Genomic DNA, 22412 nt, shown 5'->3' with positions numbered 1-22412 from the left:
TCGGGTCCTCGGCGGGACGCCCGGCCCACCCCAGGCCCGCGGCTGCTCGCCCTCGCGGGTCGCGCGCGTGGTGCAGCCGCCGTCCTTCCCGGGGCCGCCCCCCGCCGCCGCCCCCCGCCCGCACAGCTCCGGGCCGCGCCGACACACGCGAGCAGCCTCCGCGGCGCGGGCGGGCGACCCCGCGGGTAAGCGCCGCTCCGGGGCAGCGCGCGGGGCCGGGCGCGGGGCGGGGCGGGGCTGGCGCGTCCCGGGAAGCCGACCGGCCCACCCCGACCGGCAGCGGGGGCCCGGCGTCCAAGGCGGGCAGCGAGCCTGGCGGCCCGCGATGCTCCCCCAGCCGCCGACTCGGGGCCCCGCGGGGATCCCAGGTCGCCCCGACTCCGGGGACCCAGCCCCCCGCCGGCCCGCCGCGCGGTTGCCAAGGCGACGGCCCAAGCGGCGGAGCCCGGCTCCCCCTCCCACCCCGGCTCCGCGAGCCTACGTGGCTCCAGCGACGCGGCTGCGCCCCGCCGGCAGCCCGCGCCCTGCGAGCCAGCCGCGGCTCCGCAGGGGCCTGGCTCACCTGAACTTCTGTCTCCGAGGGCCACTCGGTGTTGACCAACAAGTCGTAAAGAATCGTCTCCTCCTCGCCCTCCGCGGTGGCTGGATTCGCGGCCGGCGCCGACTCGGGGGCCGCCATGTTCGCCCGGGACCCGGGCCGCCGGGGCTGGGCCTCTACGGCGTCCCGGAACGGACAAACCTCCCAGGCCGCGGCCGCTTTTGGATCGCGGGGAGGGGGCGGGGCTAAGTGGGCGAGGGAAAGGAGTGCTGGATTAACCCTTTAAAGAGCGGGATGTGGGGCACCCGGGTGGCGCAGCGGTTTAGCGCCGCCTGGAGTCGTAGGATCGAGTCCCACATGGGGCTCCCTGCATGGAGCCTGCTTCTCCCTCTGCCTGTGTCTCTGCCTCTCTCTGTCTCTCATGAATAGTCTTAAAAATATATATATTAAAAAAAAGTGGGAAGCAGAGTGCTGATTGCTTGTCAGGGCTACACCACCTTAGGTCCTGGTCCCGGGGCACCCCTTGCTCATTTTTTTTTTTTTTTTTACTAAAGTCATTTTATTTTTTTAATTGCTTTTTATTGGAGTTCAGTTCGCCAACATATAGCATAACACCCAGTGCTCATCCATCAAGTGCCCCCCTCAGTGCCCGTCACCCAGTCACCCCAACCGCCCCCACACACACACTTCCCTTTCCACCACCCCTTGTTCATGTCCCAGAGTTAGGTGTCTCTTCTGATCGTATAAATCTTTCGCCTTTCACCCCTTGCTTATTAATTTGCATGAGATGAGCCATGTCTGGACCTTTCATATTCCAGCCAGGTTCTATAACAGAAATAGTAAAAAGCATTTCTCTGAAATACTAGCATCCATTTTAGAAACACATAGAGTACAGAGCAGCGGCTTTTATTTTTTTTTCAAGATTTTATTTATTTATTCATGAGAGACACAGAGAGAGACAGAGACAGAGACACAGGCAGAGGGAGAAGCAGGCTCCATGCAGGGAGCCCGACGTGGGACTCGATCCCGGGTCTCCAGGATCACTCCCTGGGTCGAAGGTGGCGCTAAACCGCTGAGCCACCGGGGCTGCCCGAGCAGCGGTTTTTAAATAAATACCCAAAATTACGCAAATCAATAGATGAAGCCAGTGAGAGGTGTCGGAGGAATGAAGTTATAGGAGCTCGGAAAAGGGAACAAAGGTCACAGGGTCTGGAGCAGCTTCCTGGAGGAGGAGCGGTTGTCCTTGGTCTTTAACATGAAGTAGGATTTGAATCAGGCGGAGAAGGTTTGGGGAGTGCATCACAAGTAAGGGGAAATGGGGTGAGCAAAGACAGGCAGAAAAATATATAGTCAAAAGAGCAGACAGCAGGATAGAACCCAAGTGGGGAAAGGGTATGGAGGCAATAAACTGGAAATAATATGTTGAGGACCTAATTGGAAGGAGCTAAAATACTAGCCTCATTTGTTCATTTGTTCATTTAACAAGTGCCTCTATGTGGAAAGCCCTATGTAGGCAGTCTATCTTAACCCTAATGACTATACAGTGTACAAGGAATTAGCACTGTGTCATATTCAAAAGGAACACAAATACTGAAGATTTCTTGCAGGAATTATATCGCATAATATCCACTAAGCTGCATTAGACAGTAATGCAATTAAAAGCCTCGGACCGAAGCCCAGGGTTTTCGTTTCTTTCAAAGTTAAAATGACCTCAAAGCCTGCCTACATCATGTGCCACTTGCCTTCCTCCTCACCCCTCCTCCCACCACCTTCAGCCACGCTGACCTTGCTCTTTCTGAACAGGCCAAACACACTTCGACTTCAGGGACTTTGCAAGGACTGTTCCCTCTGTTTGGAAGGCTTTCTACCAAATACTTTTCTCTTTCACTCATTTCCAAGGTTTTGTTCGAATGTCACCTTCTCTCTGAAGCCTACCCTGACTGCTTATTTCTAATTTTTTAACCAGCTTCCCGAACTCCAGATCTCCAGATCCCCCTTACCTTCTGTTTTTTTCCATAAGACTGATCACCGAAAACGCTATGTAATGTATGTTGTTGTATTGTCTGTCCCTATTCACTAAAATGTGAGTTCCACCAAGATACAGCGCACTGCAATATACATACAGATGCTACAATAGGAAACACTCAGCTTTCCACCTGTGCAGGGAAAATCCAGCTCTTCCCTACTACGTGTTTTTTTCCCTGTAAGCCTCCTATTCACTAAAAACATTTCTGACACTTCTGGTTACCAAATGTGTGGAGGTTTTTCCCCACACCATCAAGTAATTCTCTGACACCAGCAAAATGTCCAAGAATTCAACACTCTTCCAGAGATAGCATCAGATTCCACAGGTTAAGGGCTCAATCTCACAAGACTGCCCCCCTACACACACACTCCCAAACATACACTTCAGATGCCAGTGGAAAGCCCAGGTGTTTCTGTGCAAGTAGCACACACTAACCAATTGTGCCACTGGAGCATCTTATCACCTGCGCTTCTGACCAACCAACTCTAGATCATATTCCAAAGACTCCTCTTCTTAGGTTCGATTAATTTGCTAGAGCACCTCACAGACCTCAAGAAAACACTTATGTTTACCAGATTATTATAGAATATGATAAAGAATACGATGAAAAAGCCAGATAAAGAGATACATAGGGCAAGGTCTGGGAGGGTTCCTAGGGTTCTGGTCCTGTGGAGTTGGGGTGCACTATCCTACTACTGTGGTTGTATTCACTAGCCTGGAAGCTCTCCAAACCCCGCCGACTATTGAGATTTTTATACAGGCCTCTCCACTTAAGCATGATCAATTATTAATTCCATTACCAGCTCATCTCCTCCCTCTGGAGGTTGGAGGATGGGGATGAAAATTCCAAGCTTCTAATCATGGCTTGGTCTTTCCCGTGACCAGCTGCCATCAAGGAGTCACCCAGGAGCCCATTCAGAGTCACTTTGTTAAAACAAAAGACGCTCCTAATGCTCATATCACTTAGGAGTTTATGAAGGTTTTAGGAGCCCTGTGTCAGGCACGGGGTTAAAGACAAATATTAGAACAAGAGATACTCCTAGTATCACTTAGGGAATTACAAGGATGTTAGGAGGAGCTCTGTGCCAGGAACCAGAGGCAGAGACCAATACTAGTATTTTTCTATTACCTCACAAATGCCACATACATACCTGCTATATCCCCTGAAAATACAACAGTATCTGGCACCCAGCACAGGACAAAATATATCTTGAATAAATTAAAAACTTTGCCCAAAGTACTTCTCAGGGCAGCTGTGTCTTTTTATCAACTTCTCAAATGCGGACACCAGGCATTTGCACGCAAACATTGCACGCAGTAGAATTTGAAGAGTTAAGAACACCATTCACTTGCTATATACTGCAAGGCCATGGTCCTGCCCTCTCCCAGGCCTACACACCAACCTCAGTCCTTGGTCCCCTCCATTCCTCCCTATTCTCATCCAAGAATTTTTTTTTAAGATTTTATTTATTCATGAGACACAGAGAGAGAGAGAGGCAGAGGGAGAAGCAGGCTCCATGCAGGGAGCCCAATGTGGACTCGATCCCAGAACCCCGGGATCACGCCCTGAACCAAAGGCAAGAGGCCCAACCACCAAGCCACCCAGGCACCCAGGCACCCCCTCATCCAAGAATCTTAGGGATTGAGATTGCATTACTGCTTCATCCATGCCCTTTCCTGCCTTCAGGGGATCAGCACACAAACATCCAGGAGGTAAGGTGACACAGGTGCTTCCTTCTCAGCTGGTATGTGAAAGGGACAGATACAAATGTATCCCCAAGAAAACGTTTTCCTTTTAGCATCATCCCACTATGATAATTGCTTTTTCTAGCCTCACCCCTGTCCTACCTGCTGTGTATGCAACAGAACAGGAAGCATAAGGCCATGCCTGACTGATCTATGGGAGATTCTATTCTAAAGAAATGAAAACCACAGGCTGAAACTACACTATTTGTATGTTCAACTTGGAGCAATCTCCAGAAGGAAAATTCTACTCCCAGAGATGCTCTAAGCAGATAGATAGGCAGATTATGAAGACCTCTTTGCTACTATTTAAAATCTGGAAGAGTTCCTGGCAAAAGAAGATGGTGAAATGACCATTAAAAGAAATGAAGGTAGAAAGGATAGATATGTCCTGAGAAGAGCTCCAAATGGAGAGCATCAGACCCTAGGGTGGATGAGAAAGGCGGAGAAGTGATCAAAGTTCAAATCAAAGTTGAGATAAGTGGAAGGATCAGGATGGAGTGACAGTGACCATCTTTGCCTGAGCAGACCATTAGCTTTTGGAGAACTGTTTCAATTGCTTTTCCTTTGCTCCAGTCATGTGATTGTAGTGGGGCTGCCAATCCCCAAACTCTTTCTCCTGGATTTAAATCTGCCCACTAAGCCCCTAGTCCTTGACCTCAGGTATTAGGTGGAGAATTCTTCCCTGGGATAGTTGGATGTATGGATTGATTGATTTTAAGATGGAAGTGGAGGAAAAAGCACTGTTCCTTTTTGGATCACAAGGATCAAAAAACACAAATTGGGAGTTTTAGCAGCCGTCTTACCCACCGTATATGGAACCCTGTCTGCACGGAAAGAGAATGAAGCCAATGGGAATGGAAAAAAAAAAAAAAAAAAAAAAAAAACAGAGGGGAGATAAAGACATCATTTGATATTAACACCCCTGAAACAAATGGCATCTGTTTGCTTCTGTGTTCTAGTTAAGTGAGCCAGTGCATTCACCTTGAGCTAACTTGAGTTGAATTTCAATGCATTCAAACCACTCCTCTGTCAACATTTCTACCAATAGATTACAAATTTACCTAATTTAGAATCTATAGTGTATAGATCTCTGCAATGTTGTTTCGGACTTATTAGTTAATAATACATATACATAAATGGTATTATCACATTAATAGATTGATAGTATTCATGGCTTACCAAACTCTTTTGACCTCACTGAAAACTGAAGCTTGGAGCCATCCCAGGTCACAATAGAGCCAAAATTCAAACACCCTTCCTCAGGGTCTTGATCCTGAGCTCTTTTCCTCACGTGATAGCCTGTCACTGAGAATATAGATGGAACACTTAGTTGGTTGAAAGTGGAAATGAACTGTTTTGGATGACAGCAAGTACCAACATGTGGAATGGCAATATTGTCAGCCTGTTCTGTCAAGGAGGAAATTAAATATATTATACATTAGAATTTGGTTGCCACATGCTACCACGGTCATCCAAATTTAGCTGAGAGTCCACCTGGTTTAAAGATAGTTTAAGTCATGAATAAGTTACTCTCAAAAGGAAAATTTACTTTCCAAATAACCAACAGAAATAGTAATTCTGAACTGCTTAAAGAAATGACTGAAATAAAAATTGAGACAATTCCAAAAATAGTAATTTTAAATAGAAATAATTTGAGGGTGAAAAAAAAAAGAAGTAATTTGATGTCTTTATAAGCCTAAATGAGGGGAAAGGAAAAAAATGTTCATTTCTTCCTATCCTCACATCATATCATTATACCTCAAATGAACTAAAATATAATTCTCCTTCACTTTGCTGGTGGCCATAGATATTTCTACCTTAGAACCAAACAAAAAATACTTAACAATATCTTACATAAAGGAATCATTTTTCTCCTCTTAATTCTTCCATGTAGAGCTATCATTAAAATGGTAGGTTCATTTTGTAGGAGCTCTGTGTTTTATCTTCTATCAGCTAAAAAGCCTATTAATCCAAAAGCCATTAATGATTCAGCATTTAACCCTTTATGCTTCTGCATATTAAAAACTAAAGAGATTAATACATCATATGAAGCTGCTTCCATTTTTAATTTGAAATTGCATAATAAAATTGAATTTGGACTTTTTAAAAGATTTTATTTATTTGAGAGAGTGAATACAGAGGAGAGGGGGGACGGCAGAGGAAGGGGGAGAAGCAGACTCCCCACTGAGCAGGGAGCCCCCAACCCCAGAAGGGGCCCAATCATAGGACTCCAAGATCATGATCCCAGCTGGAGGCAGACTCTTAATCAACTGAGCCCCCCGAATTCCCTGAATTTGGGCACTTAAATGCTACCTGTTATAGGTGCCATACACTTCTACCTGGTTGAGTGGTAAACTAGCTCTTTGTGAAGAGAATGGTAGTCGTAATAATAAAATAATATTCAGAGCAACTCAAAACATCCTATTTGCTCCAGAAAGCCTGGAGAACCCCACTCAATTCTCCTATAAATATTCTAAGTTTGCCATAACATCTCTTGGCAGCCACATAGACCTCATAAAGTTCATGGATGGTATTAGTTAAGAAAAAAAAAAAAAACTCCAGCCCCTTACTTAGAGCTCCTTTCCTCTGATTTGCTCTGCACAATTCACACAGGCCATTTCCCCCTCATCTTCCCCCACTCACAAATCACATGAAACAACCACCAGGGAATAGGCCTTACCAGGAGCACATGTAGTGACAAATGCAAATGTAAGCAGCAAGTGTGAGAGGCAAGCAAATACACTGGTAATAAATCAATAAATAATAACATTTTTAAATTAGTAAATTAAATGTATTTAGTTTAGATAAATTAATTTACCTTGGTAAATTAGTCAATATTGGCTTACTAGTAAGACTAGCTATTTTGTTTCATTTGGTTTAAAAACAAAGGTAGATGACCTATGATATACTTGGAAGCATCAAAAAATAAGATGAATTAATGGATGGATTGAGGATGAATAAACAGAAAGATGTGATAAGACGAGAGTAGAAAATACTAATGATAGATTCTCAGTGGTGGGTGCATGAGTGTTCAGCATAAAATTCTTTCAACTGCGCTATATATGAACACTTTCATAATAAAAGATTGAGAAACAGGGAAATCCGCAATTTTACATAGTGCAAACAAGGGATATGGGGGGAAAGAGTCCAATAAAGAGTGTAATAAAGTCCTTTCTGATTTGGGAGCAGGATTTGATACTAAGTAACTCCAGATTTTGATAGAAAAACATACTGTTATTATATATTTCCCTAAAAGAAAGAAATATATGACATGTCTTCCAAACCAGAGAATGGAATAAAGGAAAAATTTAAAACTATCAATTTGAGGCAGGGAAACACAGAATAAATAAGCAAAAATAGACCAGAATAAAGAGAAAATCCTCCCACTGGAGTAAGGTGGTACAATAATCATGAAGCTAACATCACTCACACATATATTTTTTTAAAGATTTTACTTATTTATTCATGAGAGACACAAGCAGAGAGAGAAATAGGTTCCCTATAGGGAGCCTGACGTGGGACCTGATCCCAGGATCTCAGGATCACGACCTGGGGTGAAGGTGGCGCTAAACCACTGGGCCACCTGGGCTGCCCATCACTCACACACACACACACACACACACACACACACAGTGTGCATCCACACATATGCCAAGCACACACAACATACTCCCTGCCCATCTAACCTTGTCTTATAAAGAGTAATTTCAGAAGTCTGGGTTATCATGTCTTCCTTGCTTCTCTCACTTGTTTCAGTCACTTCTAGGAAATAATCATTATATCTTCAAATATTGCCTGTGCACCATTGTCCCTAGAGCCATGATGGACTTTGTAGCCACCGTTTGTCACAGCCTCCCTCACACAGCTTGTATCTCTTCGTGTTTCTGATCTGTAGTCAGTATAATTTCTTCAGCTCTTTCAGTTGACTCTAGATCACTTTTCAGGTTTATCTACCTGTAATCTTCCCATCAGGTTTTTAATATCAATTATTACAGATATCTTATTTCTGGAAGTCATTTTTTTTTTAAATCAAGTATGCTGGCCATGTTGTTACTTTGTTACTTCTTATGTTCCCATTCCTACTTTTAGAAATACATCAAACATAATTTGTATTTCTCTACCTGATATTTCTAATGATTAAAGTCTTTAAGGACTTTCTTAAAAATTTCCTGCTAACTCTTGCTCATGGTGACTTGTTTTTTTATGCACTGGGTGTGCCTGTGTGTGTGTGTGTTATTGTGTAATTGGAATCCATTCTGTGAGTAGTTTTAGAGGTCTGGCTTAGATGGATGGTCCCTTCCCCTGGAAAGACTTGCTTTCACTTTTGCAAGGCACTTGTGAGACTTGGATCCCCTTCAAATTAAGACTAAATTATTTCAGATATTATAAATACTGTAAATTCAGGCAGGCCATGGTCACAAATTATCAAAGGGCATTTTTCTAGCCACTCAAATTCCAGGCTGAGCAGACAAGTTTATTTGCTATCCATCTCTGTTTTAGGAGATTTTATGTTAACAGTGGTGCTCATCATGGATCCTAATTTTCGTAGGTTGATCGGTGGTGCTCCAATTCTCCTCCCCTCGCAAATCTGAGGCCTTGACCCCAGTCTCTCCATCCTACAACGCCTTTATCATCTACCCTGAAATCAAAACTCATCCCTAAGGGGACAGGTAGCTTCACTGCTTCTTCCATGGATTCTCCTGGTTGTTGACAAGACTCAAGTTTTCCTTTACATTCTGACCAACTCATCAATTTGTTTTAAAAGTTGTGTTTCTGAAAAAAAAAAAAAAGTTGTGTTTCTGCTTTTATATATTTCATATTTTAGCACTCTCCGTGTTTGTAAGAGTCTTTCAGGACAACTTGTCTGACAAATTATCCGAAATGAAATTCTCTGAACCTCACAGAGGGAAACCCAATGGGGCAAGGCATTCTCCCCAGCTTTGCCACAAATAGCCCTGCAGCTCAGATGCACAGACCACAGATAGCAGCTCAACAGTAGTTCCAAAGCAAGACAACTGGCAGCATCCAAACGAAATGGATTTGTTTGCCAATATGTATAACACACCTATGGGGCTCCTCAGAAATATTTCCTAGGGGAGTTTACCAATGACTGGGGGTCCTGTGTCACTAACTAGGAGCAAGACCAGTGAAATTACAGTGTTTTATGCTACGATGATGACTACTATTCCTGTCTACAGACTGGGGATACCTAGGGAGTTTCAAATAACACCAATAATTCAAGAATTCAAAAGGCAACAACAAAACCAAAATACTGTAATTTTTTGTGGACAGGAACAATGGCTTTTTAATCTCCCTAAACCCAGCTTGAAGGTTGGCCCTGAATACATTTTTCTTGACTGCATGAATTATTCATGTTCCCGCTATTGGAGATTAACCCTTTTTTGCTTAAAAAGAGAAACTGTAAATTTAAAAAATCATTTATTTCCTCCAATAAAATAGTAATCTTCTCAAGGAAAAACTCTCTCATTAGAGACCCCATACATTAACTATATATTTTTCTATAGTTGTATTGAAATTATGGTCAAGTCTAGTCTGTCCTTGAGTTTCCACTAATGGAAACCTACCATGGGAATATTAACCAACAGAACAAGGATTCAATTAGCCGATGAGGAATTAATAATGTGTTTGGTACAGCAAAGCACTAACTTTTTAGAAGTTATTACATCAGGATCAGACACTCTCATAAAGCTAAATTAAACACCAAAGATTAAGAACTATTTGAGGTAGAATTATTAAATGTCTCCCAATTTTAATGATGTTAGCTCTTCACTGGAATTTCATGCAGTGAACTGTTTCCTGGTGAAGTCCTTATCATTCTTTTTGGTTTCTCTTTAGATAAAAATATGTATCCGATGTTAAACACCCAAAGTTTTTAAAGTTTAAATTGCTAGGTTCTGATATAGACCTGAGATTAATAATTTTAAAAGAAGCTTTGCAACCTAATTGAGTCCTAAAGGAATCAACCAAGAAAAAGGCATTTAAGAGGAGACATAAATCTTGACCAAAGTTAGGTCACCGAGGAATAAAACAGTATGTTGGTTTTTTTTTTTCAAGATTTTATTTATTTATTCATGAGAGAGAGAGAGAGAAAGGCAGACACAGGCAGAGGGAGAAGCAGGCTCCATGCAGGGAGCCCGATGTGGAACTCGATCCACGACTCGAGGATCACACCCTGAGTTAAGGCAGAGCTTAACCACTGAGCCACCCAGGCATCCCAGAAAACAGTATGTTTAAGTTCAATATACTAATATGCTAGAAATTGCTCTGGAACTGACATTGAACCTGTGAGATAAAACTCAACAGTTTTACAGTGAATGCACATTTATGGAGTGGCATCTCTTCCACTCCAGTGGATTTTGACTTGTACAATCTTTCAGTCCCTTCTCTACCTCTGGCATAGACTCTAGATTTTTTTTTTTAATTTATTTGGGCAGCCCGGGTGGCTCAGCGGTTTAGCACCACTTTCAGCCCAGGGCATGGTCCTGGAGACCTGGGATCGAGTCCCATGTTGGGCTCCCTGTATAGAGCCTGCTTCTCCCTCTGCCTGTGTCTCTGCCTCTCTCTCTCTCTCTCTGTCTCTCATTAATAAATAATCTTTAAAAAATAAATAAAAAATAAATATTTTATTTATTTATTTATTTATTTATTTATTTATTTATTCATTCATGTGAGACACAGAGAGAGGCAGAGACACAGGCAGAAGGAGAAGGCATCCCTACAGGCAGCTGGATGCGGGTACTTGGTCCCAGGGACCTGGGATCACAACCTGCACCAAAGGCAAATGCTCAACCACTGAGTCACCCAGGCGTCCATAGGCTCTAGATTCTGAAAAACTTCCGTTTGAATCACAGCCGTTCTGACTAGTTCTACTATTGCTTTGCAAACATTATTGAATCTATCTGTGCTTGATATCCTAACTAAAGTAGAAAGACCTAAAGTAAGGTATTGTTCTGACAGAAATTCTCTCCTTGACCAAACTCTAGACCATCTCCTCTGAGTCACATGCTTCTCCGATTGACCCAGCCAGGCGCCTCCTTTGAGTCATCTTCTTGGTTTATTAAAACGTGGATTCTCAGCACAAATGATCTTGCCCACCCCCTTCCCCCACCACTGAAAGGCTTAAACACTAAAAGAAGTTTCTAACAGCTCAAGATACATCCCTAGGCTGGTCCTAGTGCCCCTCCTCTCCCAAAGTGCCCCTTTGAAAAATCTAGAACTGTTCTAGCCAACACCTGGGATAGCCCCTGACCACCCTATCTCATTCCCTGCAATGGGTTTACAGTTGTGAATCCTTCTGTCCCTCTGAGATGTATATGTATCTTCTGCAACTTGGGAGTGTCTTTCTCAAGGACCTGAAAGCTTTCCTTTGAAATGTAATCCTCAGGAAGGATAGGACCTCTGTCTCTGAAATCTCTGTGCAGGGAGATTAGGGGTGAGATAGAATCCTAACTTCCATAATTGCCAGCTCATAACACAGATGGCCTAACATGCATTCATGCTGGCCAACCCTCATTAATTTTTCACTTCCTTGACTTTGCTCAACCTTCCACTGGTTCCCTTCCCTCTTCTCTGATTTTCTTTAAAAATGCCCAGAGACTCCTGGGTGCTTCAGTGGTTGAGCATCTGCCTTCAGCACAGGACGTGCCCCAGGATCCTAGAATCCAGTCCCGCATCAGGCTCCCTGCATGGAGCCTACTTCTCCCTCTGCCTATATCTCTGCCTCTCTCTGTGTGTCTCTCATGAATAAATTTTTTAAAAAATCTTTAGAAAAAAAGTAAAAAAAACAAAAAACAAAAACAAAACCTGTCCTTACCATTTTAACTAGTGTCTGACTTGTTTTATCTTTGACAATTCAAGAAGTGAGAAAAAAAAATTTAAATAAAATGAATAATAAAGTAGACATCTAAGAATAAAGCCATGAAATCAACATGACCAAGTAGATAAGCTCTAAAAAAAAAAAAAAAAAAAAAAAACCCTATCAATTCTAAAATCATCTTTCTACATATATGGTCCAGGGATGTCCACATATATCAAAACGTGTTTAAATGCACATTCCTGGACTCTACTTTGGATGTGAGCAATCAAAATTCCTGATGGCTAGATTGAGGATCTGTAGTTGAAAGAGCTCCCCAGAGTAATTTTGATCTACTTGAGTTTAAAGATCAGTGGCCTATAATCGATTGAGTATAAATGTGCAGGTGAAAAATTTCTTCTAAACAAGCAGTTAGGGCATAGCACATACTCTGTTGGCCTTAGCACTTCATTAGGTAAGATTTCTCAAATAAAAATTGGGGGGATGGAGGCTGGGGTGGGAAAAGAGCAGGTATGGAATTCTGCTCATTTTCTTTTTTTTAAAGGTTCTATTTATTTATTCATGAGAGACACACAGAGAGGTAGAGACATAGGCAGAGAGAGAAGCAGGCTGTCTGCAGGGAGTCCAATGTGTGCTTGATCCCGGGACCATGCCCTGAGCCCGAAGCAGATACTCAACTACTGAGCCACTCAGGTATCTGGAATTCTGCCCATTGTCAATCAGAACCTATAAATCGAAAAGAAGTATAGGCCAAAGGACCTCAAATCTTCCAGTCCTTTCATGGGGGGATATAGTCCCTCGAATGAATGCATGACCTGTATGTTCCCTATTCTTGAATCTGATCTGGGTCTGTGCATGATTGTTCTTACATCTGAGCCTAGACTTTAAGCCGTCGCAGCCTCTGCTTTCTCCCTCTTAGAGGGAGCTGCCAAGAAGGCCAGGCTACGCTACTGGAAAGACAAGCCCTGTAGAGAGGCTCCAAGAGGTAACTGGCAGCATCCAAAAGGAATGGACTTGTTTGCCTACCTGCTGCCCCACCTTTAATTTTTTTTCTCAATTGATGCTAATACCATTCACCCAGTTATCCCACTGGAAGCTTGGGAAGAGTACCAATGCCTTTCTTTCTCTCTCATTCCACTTCCTCTACTTGCCATCCTGCCCCCAATCAAATCTAACACTGCCAGTTTAACGATATTGTTCTTATCTGTCCCTTCCTGTCTGACATTCATTCATTGTCCTGGTACAAGGTTCAGTTACATCTTATGTGTGCCTACTGGGAAAACATGTTAGTGGTGCCTCTACAAATATATTCTTCATAAGACCACCAGAAAAAGTTGTATAAAATGAAAATCTGATCATGTCACTGCCCTGCTTGCTTTAAATCTGCTTTGCCCACAACAGTGGCTCTCAAACTGTAGTTCCCTAGACCAGCAGCATCAGCATCGCCTGGGAACTTGTGAGAAATGCAAATGAGAGGACTATTGACCCCAGACCTACGGAATCAGAAACTCTGGGGAGGAGGGCCCCATGTCTGCATTTTAGCAAGCCTTCCAGGTGATTCTGATGCACACCGAGGTCTGGGAACAACTGATCTACCAGATTAAACCAATCTTCTTCATCTGATTTTCATAGTCCTCCCTGATCTAGCCTAGGTCCAAATGCTGTAACCTTATTTGTATTCATTTTATTATTTCAACTTGACATCTGAAGAATGGATAAATATTTCTTGTTTTCAGGTGTAGGAGCTCATCTCCCAAAATGCCTTCTGATAATCCCAGCTTCCTTTTATTCATGCCCTTACGTAGTTCCCTCCACAGGGAAGAGGGTTTGTCCATGTAACCAGTAGGATTTTGTGGCAATGATGGCACGAGGCACAGGGCAAGGAAATATGGAATGGGTAGTAGAAGAAGGTAGTTGTAAATAATAGCTATGACCATGTGACCAGTTTCAGAAATGGGACAATTGTCATGAGTATTTCTTCCCTATTTTCTTATGAATTTGTGTGTGTTATATACACACATGCCAAGCAAATATCTTTATTTCCTTTCCTCTCTTGTCCCTTTATCCTGTAACATAAGACATATTTATCTTATGTCCTGGTATTTAAGTATTGTTAATTAACTTTACAACATGGCATTCAAGTTACAAGATATCCAGAAGAGTAAACATCATGCAAGGACTTTGCATCCTCATCAGGGGAAAGGTTTAGTGAGTTTTCAGTTGTACACAGGATAGTTGTACCATGTTAGCTGGGAGTGTGACCCTGTCATTGTCTTTGGCAATTAAGTGTAGTTTAAGAAGATACATATGGGGGCCAAGTTGACAAGGCGTGGATTTTCAATGCTTAATTTTATGCATCAACTTGCCTGGGTAAAGTTGGGCCTCATTGAATCAGTGGAAGGCCTTAACAGAACACAAGGCTGACCTCCCCCCAAGCAATAGGAAATTTTGCCAGCAGACAATCTTAGACCTCAAATACATTATCAGCAGTTTTTGTTCTCCGGTCTGATAACTCATCATGTGGACTTTGGACTTACCAGGCTCTGTAACTGCATGAGCTGATTTCTTAAATGTCTAAATATATATAAGTATATATATATGTATAATATATATCATATATATATATATAAAGGTATTTATATACTTTTGATTCTGTTCCCTGGAGAACTCTAATACATGGCCACACAAATTTATACCCTGTCCCACATGCTTTTCTTTAATAAAATGTTGCTATTCATGCTTCAGGTGGTAGTATCTAGAATTCCCCTTAAACCTGGACAGATCTCTGTAAGTGCCTCAATTAATGGAATGGGAAGGAAGTGATAGTGCTTGACTTCAGAAGCTTGGTCATTAAAGATTTCCTGGTCCTTGGGGTGTTGCCTTTGGAATATAACCATTATGTTGTGAGCAAGTCCAAGTCACATGGAGAGGTCACAGCTGGCCATCAGCCCCTGCCAGGGTGTCAGTGACATGAGAGCATCAATTATGTCATGTGAGTAAAGGAAACTTCAGATGATTCCAATGCCTAGTCTTCAAGACTTTCCATTGAAGAGACAGGTATTGAGGAAGAGGTAAGTCATTCCTGCTGTGCTCTGCACAGGTTCTTTACCCACAAAATCTATGAGCATAATAAATGGATATTTTATGCCACTACATTTTGGGGTAATTTGTTATGCAGCCAAAGTAAGTGGCACATCACTATTCAGGGCTATACTTGAAGCAGCCTCCATGAATTCCCAGTCTTATATTGTACATAGGAACCCATGACCAGGTAGTATAAATTTCCATATTCACAATTATTTTCTCCAGGCATTTTGAAGAATTCTTGGCCATCTTTCTTAATGCCCCTGCTTCTTTAAAATATAGAGCATTGTCTTGTTTCAGCCAGCTTCAAATAGAAATCGCAGACCTTGTTAACAAGAAAACCCGTGATCAGTTTCACCGACAGGAAGGAGGTCCAGGGAAGCAAGGACACAGGGAGGGAGACTGAAGAAAGCAAGCCTGAAGCCTGTGTGCAGATGCAAAATGGCTCTCTTCTGTAGGTAATGGAACTCAGGGGTCCCGGCAGATTCTGGGCAGCTGGACTGAGAACATTTTTCTGGTGTAGTCTGTTCTTAAACACCCACAACCACCGGGCCATGTTCTCTTGCTCAGGCTCCAAGTGCGGCGCCATCTCCCCAAGAGCCATCAGCATCACTCACAGGGGCTGATGAGCACTCAAGATGGCGGGCTTGGGAGAGAGAGTGACATTCATGGCTGCCGGCCAGGCTGCGCTCAACCGTAAATCACGTCCCTGCCTGGCTTGCTTATAATGAGGCCAACACAGTTAGTGAGATCTCTTTTTCTATTTTACAGTCCCTCTGAAACTCATCCAGGTTGTCCTTTGTCTCCCTTTTCCCATATATCTGGAGTGATGGACTTTATGGCCACTTCTTCAGGGGATAGAGAATTATAGATCTCTGGATTTATGTCTGTTTGCCAGGCCCCCTCTGGTCCCTGCACCATAAGGTGAATGCTGGGGCAGCGAGAATGATGTTGCATTCTAATAGATCTGGACCAGTTTCTGACAGCTTATTTTGACAAAAGCATAAAATTCAATGATTGTTGCTCAGCTTAGAAGCTGTAGGAAATTCAGAGGGAAAAAAAAAGAGGATGTTTAACTGTGAGCCTCCTTGTCTCCAAACTGCTTTCTGAGTCGGGTAAATTGAGAAAAACAGGGTAAGGTAAGGCCAACAAATTTAATGACAACAATGGCTGGTCTAAAAGGAATATGAAAAAAATAAAATAAAATAAAATAAAAGGAATATGATTTGTCCCAGAGGGTGTTGTATGAATATATTGTTTCCTGATTTTGAGGGATTACTACCCGCCACTTGAACAAGTCAGGGGGCTGTTAGGAGAGCAAGGAGTGTGGTAGCCAGCCTCTAAGACGGCCCCCAAATGATCCTTATCTACTGGTACTCATACCTCTTTGTGTTTCCACACTGAATAGGCCTTTGTGGCCAATAAGATACTGCAGAATTGACTGTGTGACTTTGATGGTTAGCCCATGAAAGATATCACTCACTCTATCCTGTTCTCTAGGACCCCTTGTTCTGGTGGCAAGGGAGTAGGGTTGAGGGGTTGCGCATCAGCAGCCTATCGTGAGAACATCCAAGTAGTTACGGAAGAGGTCTACGTGGAGAAGAACAGAAGCCTCCTGCTAATTGCCACACAGTCATGAGAGTGAGCTGCCTTTACAAAATGAGCCTCCCTCTCTGTGAGGGAGGGAGCAATCTCTGAGCCTCCCTCAAATGATTGCTATCCCCGCCAGCAGAAGGACTCCAGTAGCAAGAATGATTCCCAGCAGAAGTGCCCAGCCATACTGTTGCTGAATTTCTGTTCTACACAAACTGTGAGTGATAATAAATGTTTACTGTTTCAAGTCACTAGATTATGGGGCAACTTGTTTGTAGCAAGAGATACCTAATGGGGATATATCAGTTAGGATTGGATTTGGCCATAAGGAACAAAGAACCAAAAACAAATGAGTTAGATGTTTATTTCTCTCCCTTGTAAGAAATCTAGAGTCACGGTTTTGGCTAGTTTGGTGCTCCTTACTATGGACTCAAGATACTTCTCTCTTTTCATGCTGACAACTTCAATATGTGACTCTCTTCTCATGGTTCAGTGTGGCTGCTCAAACCCCAGCCATTGAGTCCCCAGTCCAGCCAACAGGAAGGAAGAAGAGCAAGAAGAATGTACCACCTCCTGTAAGGACACTTTTGTGTATATGCCATTGGCCAGAACACAAGCATATGGTCACATCTAAGTTCCAGGGAGGCTGAGGAGTCCTTGTTCTGGGCAGCCAAGTGTCCAGCTAAGAGTCAGAAATTTAAGGAAAAAGAGAAACATCAGGGCAAACTAGCAGCATTTCTATAGTATAACCACACCTATCTTCTTAGCAGACTCCTGTTATTACCGAAAGTTAGCTAAGCTAGCACCTAGCAGCAAATCCTGTTTAATTCCAATTCCCACTAGCAAATACTGCTAGTTTGCAGTGTTGGTCAACATAAGTCACATGGCCAGCCCAGATTCATAAAAAGGGGAAATAGGCTCTACCTTCTGATGCAGTGATTGGCAAAGAGTGCAGATAAAGCCAGCTGCCTCATTCCTACAGATCCAGCCGATTTCCCCTTTTTATGTATCTGTATTTCCCCTTTTTATGAAGTCTGTATTCCTGGGACTAATTTTGCTGTGAAAGATCCAAGCTGGCCTGTGGAGAGGAGTCCATATATGGGAGCACCATCGCACCACACATGGCAATCAAGTCTTCTCAGACCTTCTAGCCCAGCCAGACACCAGCTGAAGGCAGCTCATAGAATCATGACCAACTACATTGATTGTTGTATTAATTTTAGAGTGGATGTTACACAGCCACAGGTAACTGAAACTAAAAAGGAAAGGTTATTCTAGGGAGAGGAAGCAGCATAAGAAAATATACAGCGGGGATGCTTGAGTGGCTCAGTAGGTTTAGCATCTGTCTATGGCTCATGTCACAATCTTGGGATCCTGGGATCAAGCCCTATGTTGGGCTCCCTGATTAATAGGGAGTCTGCTCTCTCTCTCCCTCTGTCCTTCCCCCAGCCTGGGTGAAAACACAAACACATGCGCTCTTTCTCTCTCTCTCTCTCTCTCAAAAAAAAAAAAAAAAATAGAAAAAAAGAGAAAATACACAGCAGTAAGAGGCATTCTGGTGTATGCAAGGAATTCTACATAATTAAATAAGATCAAAGTAAGCAGTAGGCTGGATATGGAGGGTCTGGTGTATGCCATCCTAAAGAGGGTGGATTCAGGAGCCTTACCAAATGAGCTGCATCAAAGGGAAGGGAGTTTCCTGATGGAAGTTTGGCCACATCGGGTTTAGTGAGAGTGGGATTCAGGATCCAGAGCCAAATACTCTAGAGTCCTCTCTTCTCTGAGCATGTGGGTATGAGGGCAAACTCCCTGGGCAACGTTTGAGAAAGCAGAAGCTTGTGGTTTCTTATATGGAATGATGGGTAGGTTTGTGTCATATGAGAAAGGACTTGAGTTTATGTAATGAAAATATTGCATTTTCTGATCGACTTCTTTTGCATTAAAACAACTTCTCCACTGCTTTTGTCTTCTTGGGGGCTGGATCCTTAGGAGCTAAGCATTTTGCTTTATCTTTATCAGGAACCACAATGGGGCCTGGGAAGAGGGTTGGGTGTCAATCGAAAGGACAAAGTAAAGCCTGATTTGGCTTATATTTCGTAGTTTAGACTCATGGCCACTTCCTCCACTGTATATGCACATTTCATTCTTTTTTAAAAAGATTTTATTTATTTGAGAAAGAATATGAGAGAGAGAGAGAGAGAGAGAGAGAGAGAGAGAGAGAGAGAGAGGGGAAGGGGTGGAGGAAAGCCAGAGGAAGAAGGAGAAGCCTAATGTGTGGTCAACACAAATCACATGGCCAGCCCAGATTCAGCAGGGAGCCTAATGCAGGGGCTCCATCCCAGGACCTGAGATCATGACCTGAGCTGAAGGCAGATGCTTAACCAATTGAACTACCTAGGTTCCCCCTTCATTCTTATTTTTGGTTGGCAGGAAATGACCATGTATTCAAGGATCGTTTTCAATGTGCCTTCACAACCCAGGCCAAAATGTCTCCTCCTTAGAGCCACAAATAGTTTCTTATCGCTGTATTCTAGGTCATTTGAAAAAATTTTCTGAATGATTCATTACACCAAATCTATACCAATGAATGTTTCATCTCTGTTCCTTTCTGCACCTATTGGCAGTGTGGTGGGGTGCAAACAAGGGAGAATTATCAGTAGTTTAACTAGATAAGGCATTCTCAGACCAAAGAGGTGCAGAGGGAGCCAGACCTGGGCTGGCAACTTGGATTACCATTGTCATTAAGGATCCCATCTCCTCCTGATATGTTTCAATAGCCGTAGCATGAAGCTTTCATCTTCATTATGCATTGCTGCCTTTTCAGCATCATGTCCATGTCCCAGGAGGAAGAAGAGCACATGCCAGTCAGGCCTTTCTCTTTTAAAGAGTTCCTACATGGGACTTCCACTTACATCTCCCCAGGCAGAACCAGGGCTCATGGCGCGCTCTCTCTCTCTCTCTCTCTCTCTCTCTCTCCAAGGGAGTCTGCAAAAGTGATGTTTTTTTTTTTGTTTTGTTTTTCCCAGTCTGTATAATAGAGAAAAGCAAGGAGGAAGAGGGCTGTGAGTAGCATTTGGGTGGCCAGTCTACAGAGCCCTTCACTGGACTCCTCTTTACCCTGTCCTGGGTGTCTGAAGGGCATATTTCCTAGGCCTGTCATGTGTTCTGCAGTGGATTATAGAACAGTTTACTTGAAAATACACAGCACAATCTTACTGGGTACATGGATGATGTAGTGAAATTCCACCCTAACAGGATTAGTGGGGTTCAAAAGACCCAAGTACATAAAGTGTGGGGTTATAGGTGAGGTTATAGAAATAAACGTCAGGTCAAAGTCCCAGCTGGTAGTTTCAAGTCCAGCTGCTCGGCTGCAGCTTGGCGCCACCTAGTGGTGGTTGTCCTGACGCCTAACCATCTGGGAGTGGCTGGATTTCTGGGATTCTAGGATTGCTTCCCAGGTAGCAGGCCTCCATTTTATCCGCTTGTTCTGGAAAGAGTAGACCAGCAGGATACTGGACTGGGGGCGCTCATCCTCTGTCTCTTGGTTTAGTGAAGGAATTGCCTGCCACTTCTTTGCCTGGCTTTGCCCTTACTTGCTAAGGTGGAGAGCCAATCACATTCTATCCCGATTCACATCATTGAAGGTACTTCTGCACACACACATGTTGATATTTACGAAAGTAGCATGCTAAATGAGCTAAACTTGATAGGGCATAAGCAGAAAACATCATTCATTACCTTAAAACACTCTCTAGGGATCCCTGGGTGGCGCAGCGGTTTAGCGCCTGCCTTTGGCCCGGGGCGCGATCCTGGAGACCCAGGATCGAATCCCATGTCAGGCTCCCGGTACATGGAGCCTGCTTCTCCCTCTGCCTATGTCTCTGCCCCTCTCTCTCTCTCTGTGTGACTATCATGAATAAATTTTTTTAAAAATTAAAAAAAAAAAAACACTATGGGCTATTTCCTTCCCTGACCTTGATAGAGCCTCTGGCATCTTCCAAAGCTTCCCTGGTTACTCTCAGATAATGAAAAGTTGTCTGGTTTCTTTCATCACAATTAGAGCCTCATTTCTGTAATTAAATGATTAAGTCCAGTGTAATGATTGAAATTCACAACTTTAACCAAAATTGTAGCTTCCTTCCTCCCGGGGTTGGCAATGGGGCCGAGTATACGGTCAGTCTCCAGTCTCCTCTCTCCAGTTAGCTGCTCTTTCCAGTGTCTGGGGAGAGATAAAGTCATGTGTGTTGGGGGAGAGACCTACCTTCATCTGGCTGGTCCCCTGGGGTCTGATTCTGGCGCTCTCTAGTCCAGTCGTGTTGCAGGGCTGGTTCTCCGAGGGTCTACCTTCCATGGGTATGTTGGAGAGTCTTCTGTTGGTATTCTCCAGGTGTAACTCACCTGAGGCAGGTGATGTCTCTCTGCTTAGAAGGTAAGGATACAACAGGGTTCTTTGGGAGCCTACCTGCTGTGTCATTTAGCTTCTCCAGGCAGCTCTCTTGAGCTTCACGTCCATTCCTACAGGTTCAGTTAGCCCTCAGGGGAAAGTCACACATGTGTCCCCCGACAGGTGTTGGAAATGTGGCCTGCTGCCTCTGCAGCCTTGTCCTTCCCTTTGTCTCTGCCTGCCACAGCTTCTCACAGCATGTCTTAGGCTTCCCAAACCCCAGATATCAAAGATTCTCTGAGCAGTCCCCTGGAAAACACTTCCTCTCTTGAGAGAGGGGAAAATGCCATAGGATGTCAACAACTCTCTTCAGAGAAATCTTATACCTTCCACCCTTTCATCCATTTAAGGTAGAGATTGGCTAAAGGCACGGAAAGCACATTTCAGATGTCCCTTTCGCAAATCCTGCGTGATATGTGATCTCATGCCTGCCTTTAGAACGAGGCATCTATTCAGAATTGCTCCGCGGCATCACTCTCAGGGGCACGGCTCGTAGAATACACACGCGAAACGCGTGAGGCTATAGAACATGCTGCAGATGGTGCCCCCTGGAGGGGTGAAGCGCCCGGGCCCGGATGTGTTGTCTGGCTTTGGGGGCTTCAGGTGAATCCTGTTACGTGTAGCAGTCACCCAGCTACCACTTGTACATCTGTTTTTTTTTTTTTTTTTTGACTTTTATTTATTTATGATAGTCACACACTCACAGAGAAAGAGAGGCAGAGACCCAGGCAGAGGGAGAAGCGGGCTCCACGCAGGAGCCTGATGCCGGGTTTGGTCGCAGGACCCCGCGGTGGTGACCAGCATCACCCGATGGGGTGTCGGGTCTCCTCCTCCTGGCTCCCTGCGGCCACGAGGCCCCGCGCAGGGGAGGGGGAGGTGCCGGTGCCGGTGCCGGTGCCGGGCCCTGGCCAGGAGCCCCCTGCAGCCCCGCTCGCCCTCAGGGGCCGGGAGCCGGGAGCCGGGCAGCCCGCGGGCCGCGGGTTGGTTTGTTTTTTCCCCTAAAGATTTGATGTATTTATTCATGAGAGACAGAGAGAGGGAGGCAGAGACGCAGGCGGAGGGAGAAGCGGGCTCCAGGCAGGGTCTGCAGGGCCACGCCGCGGAGCCAGCCGGGCCGCGTCCAGGCGTCCAGGCGTCCAGGTGAGCG

General features: G+C 44.1%; 1 protein-coding gene and 2 long non-coding RNA genes across 6 annotated transcripts in view; 1 reads left to right on the top strand and 2 right to left on the bottom strand.

Moving 5' to 3' along the window:
• The window catches only part of NBAS (NBAS subunit of NRZ tethering complex), a 319184-nt gene extending 318450 nt beyond the window's left edge, over nt 1-734 (bottom strand). For 2 of the 3 annotated variants that reach the window (XR_012004753.1, XM_072771031.1), the window contains exon 1: nt 563-734. Coding sequence is in view for 2 of the 3 variants with exons in the window: in XM_072771031.1 (XP_072627132.1) it covers nt 563-679 (117 nt within the window). In the remaining variant the exon portion in view is untranslated. The remainder of the gene's footprint in view (nt 1-562) is intronic. The other variant, XM_072771030.1, reaches the window with a different exon arrangement.
• Nucleotides 73-17865, top strand: LOC140601716 (uncharacterized). Its single transcript, XR_012004754.1, has 5 exons — nt 73-185; nt 12689-12837; nt 15529-15686; nt 16729-17038; nt 17315-17865. It is a non-coding gene; the product is annotated as an uncharacterized lncRNA (long non-coding RNA).
• On the bottom strand, nt 17170-22392 carry LOC140601717 (uncharacterized). Of its 2 annotated transcripts, XR_012004756.1 has the most exons (3): nt 21083-22392; nt 19555-19848; nt 17170-17503 (listed from the first exon to the last, which is right to left on the bottom strand). It is a non-coding gene; the product is annotated as an uncharacterized lncRNA (long non-coding RNA). The 2 variants fall into 2 exon arrangements; XR_012004755.1 differs by having other exon boundaries at nt 17170-19848.
• Nucleotides 22393-22412: the final 20 nt, after the last annotated feature.

This window comes from Canis lupus, chromosome 12, assembly GCF_048164855.1.
Source record: "Canis lupus baileyi chromosome 12, mCanLup2.hap1, whole genome shotgun sequence".
NCBI classification, from domain to species: domain Eukaryota; kingdom Metazoa; phylum Chordata; class Mammalia; order Carnivora; family Canidae; genus Canis; species Canis lupus.
This window is presented reverse-complemented; position numbering and strand designations above follow the sequence as displayed.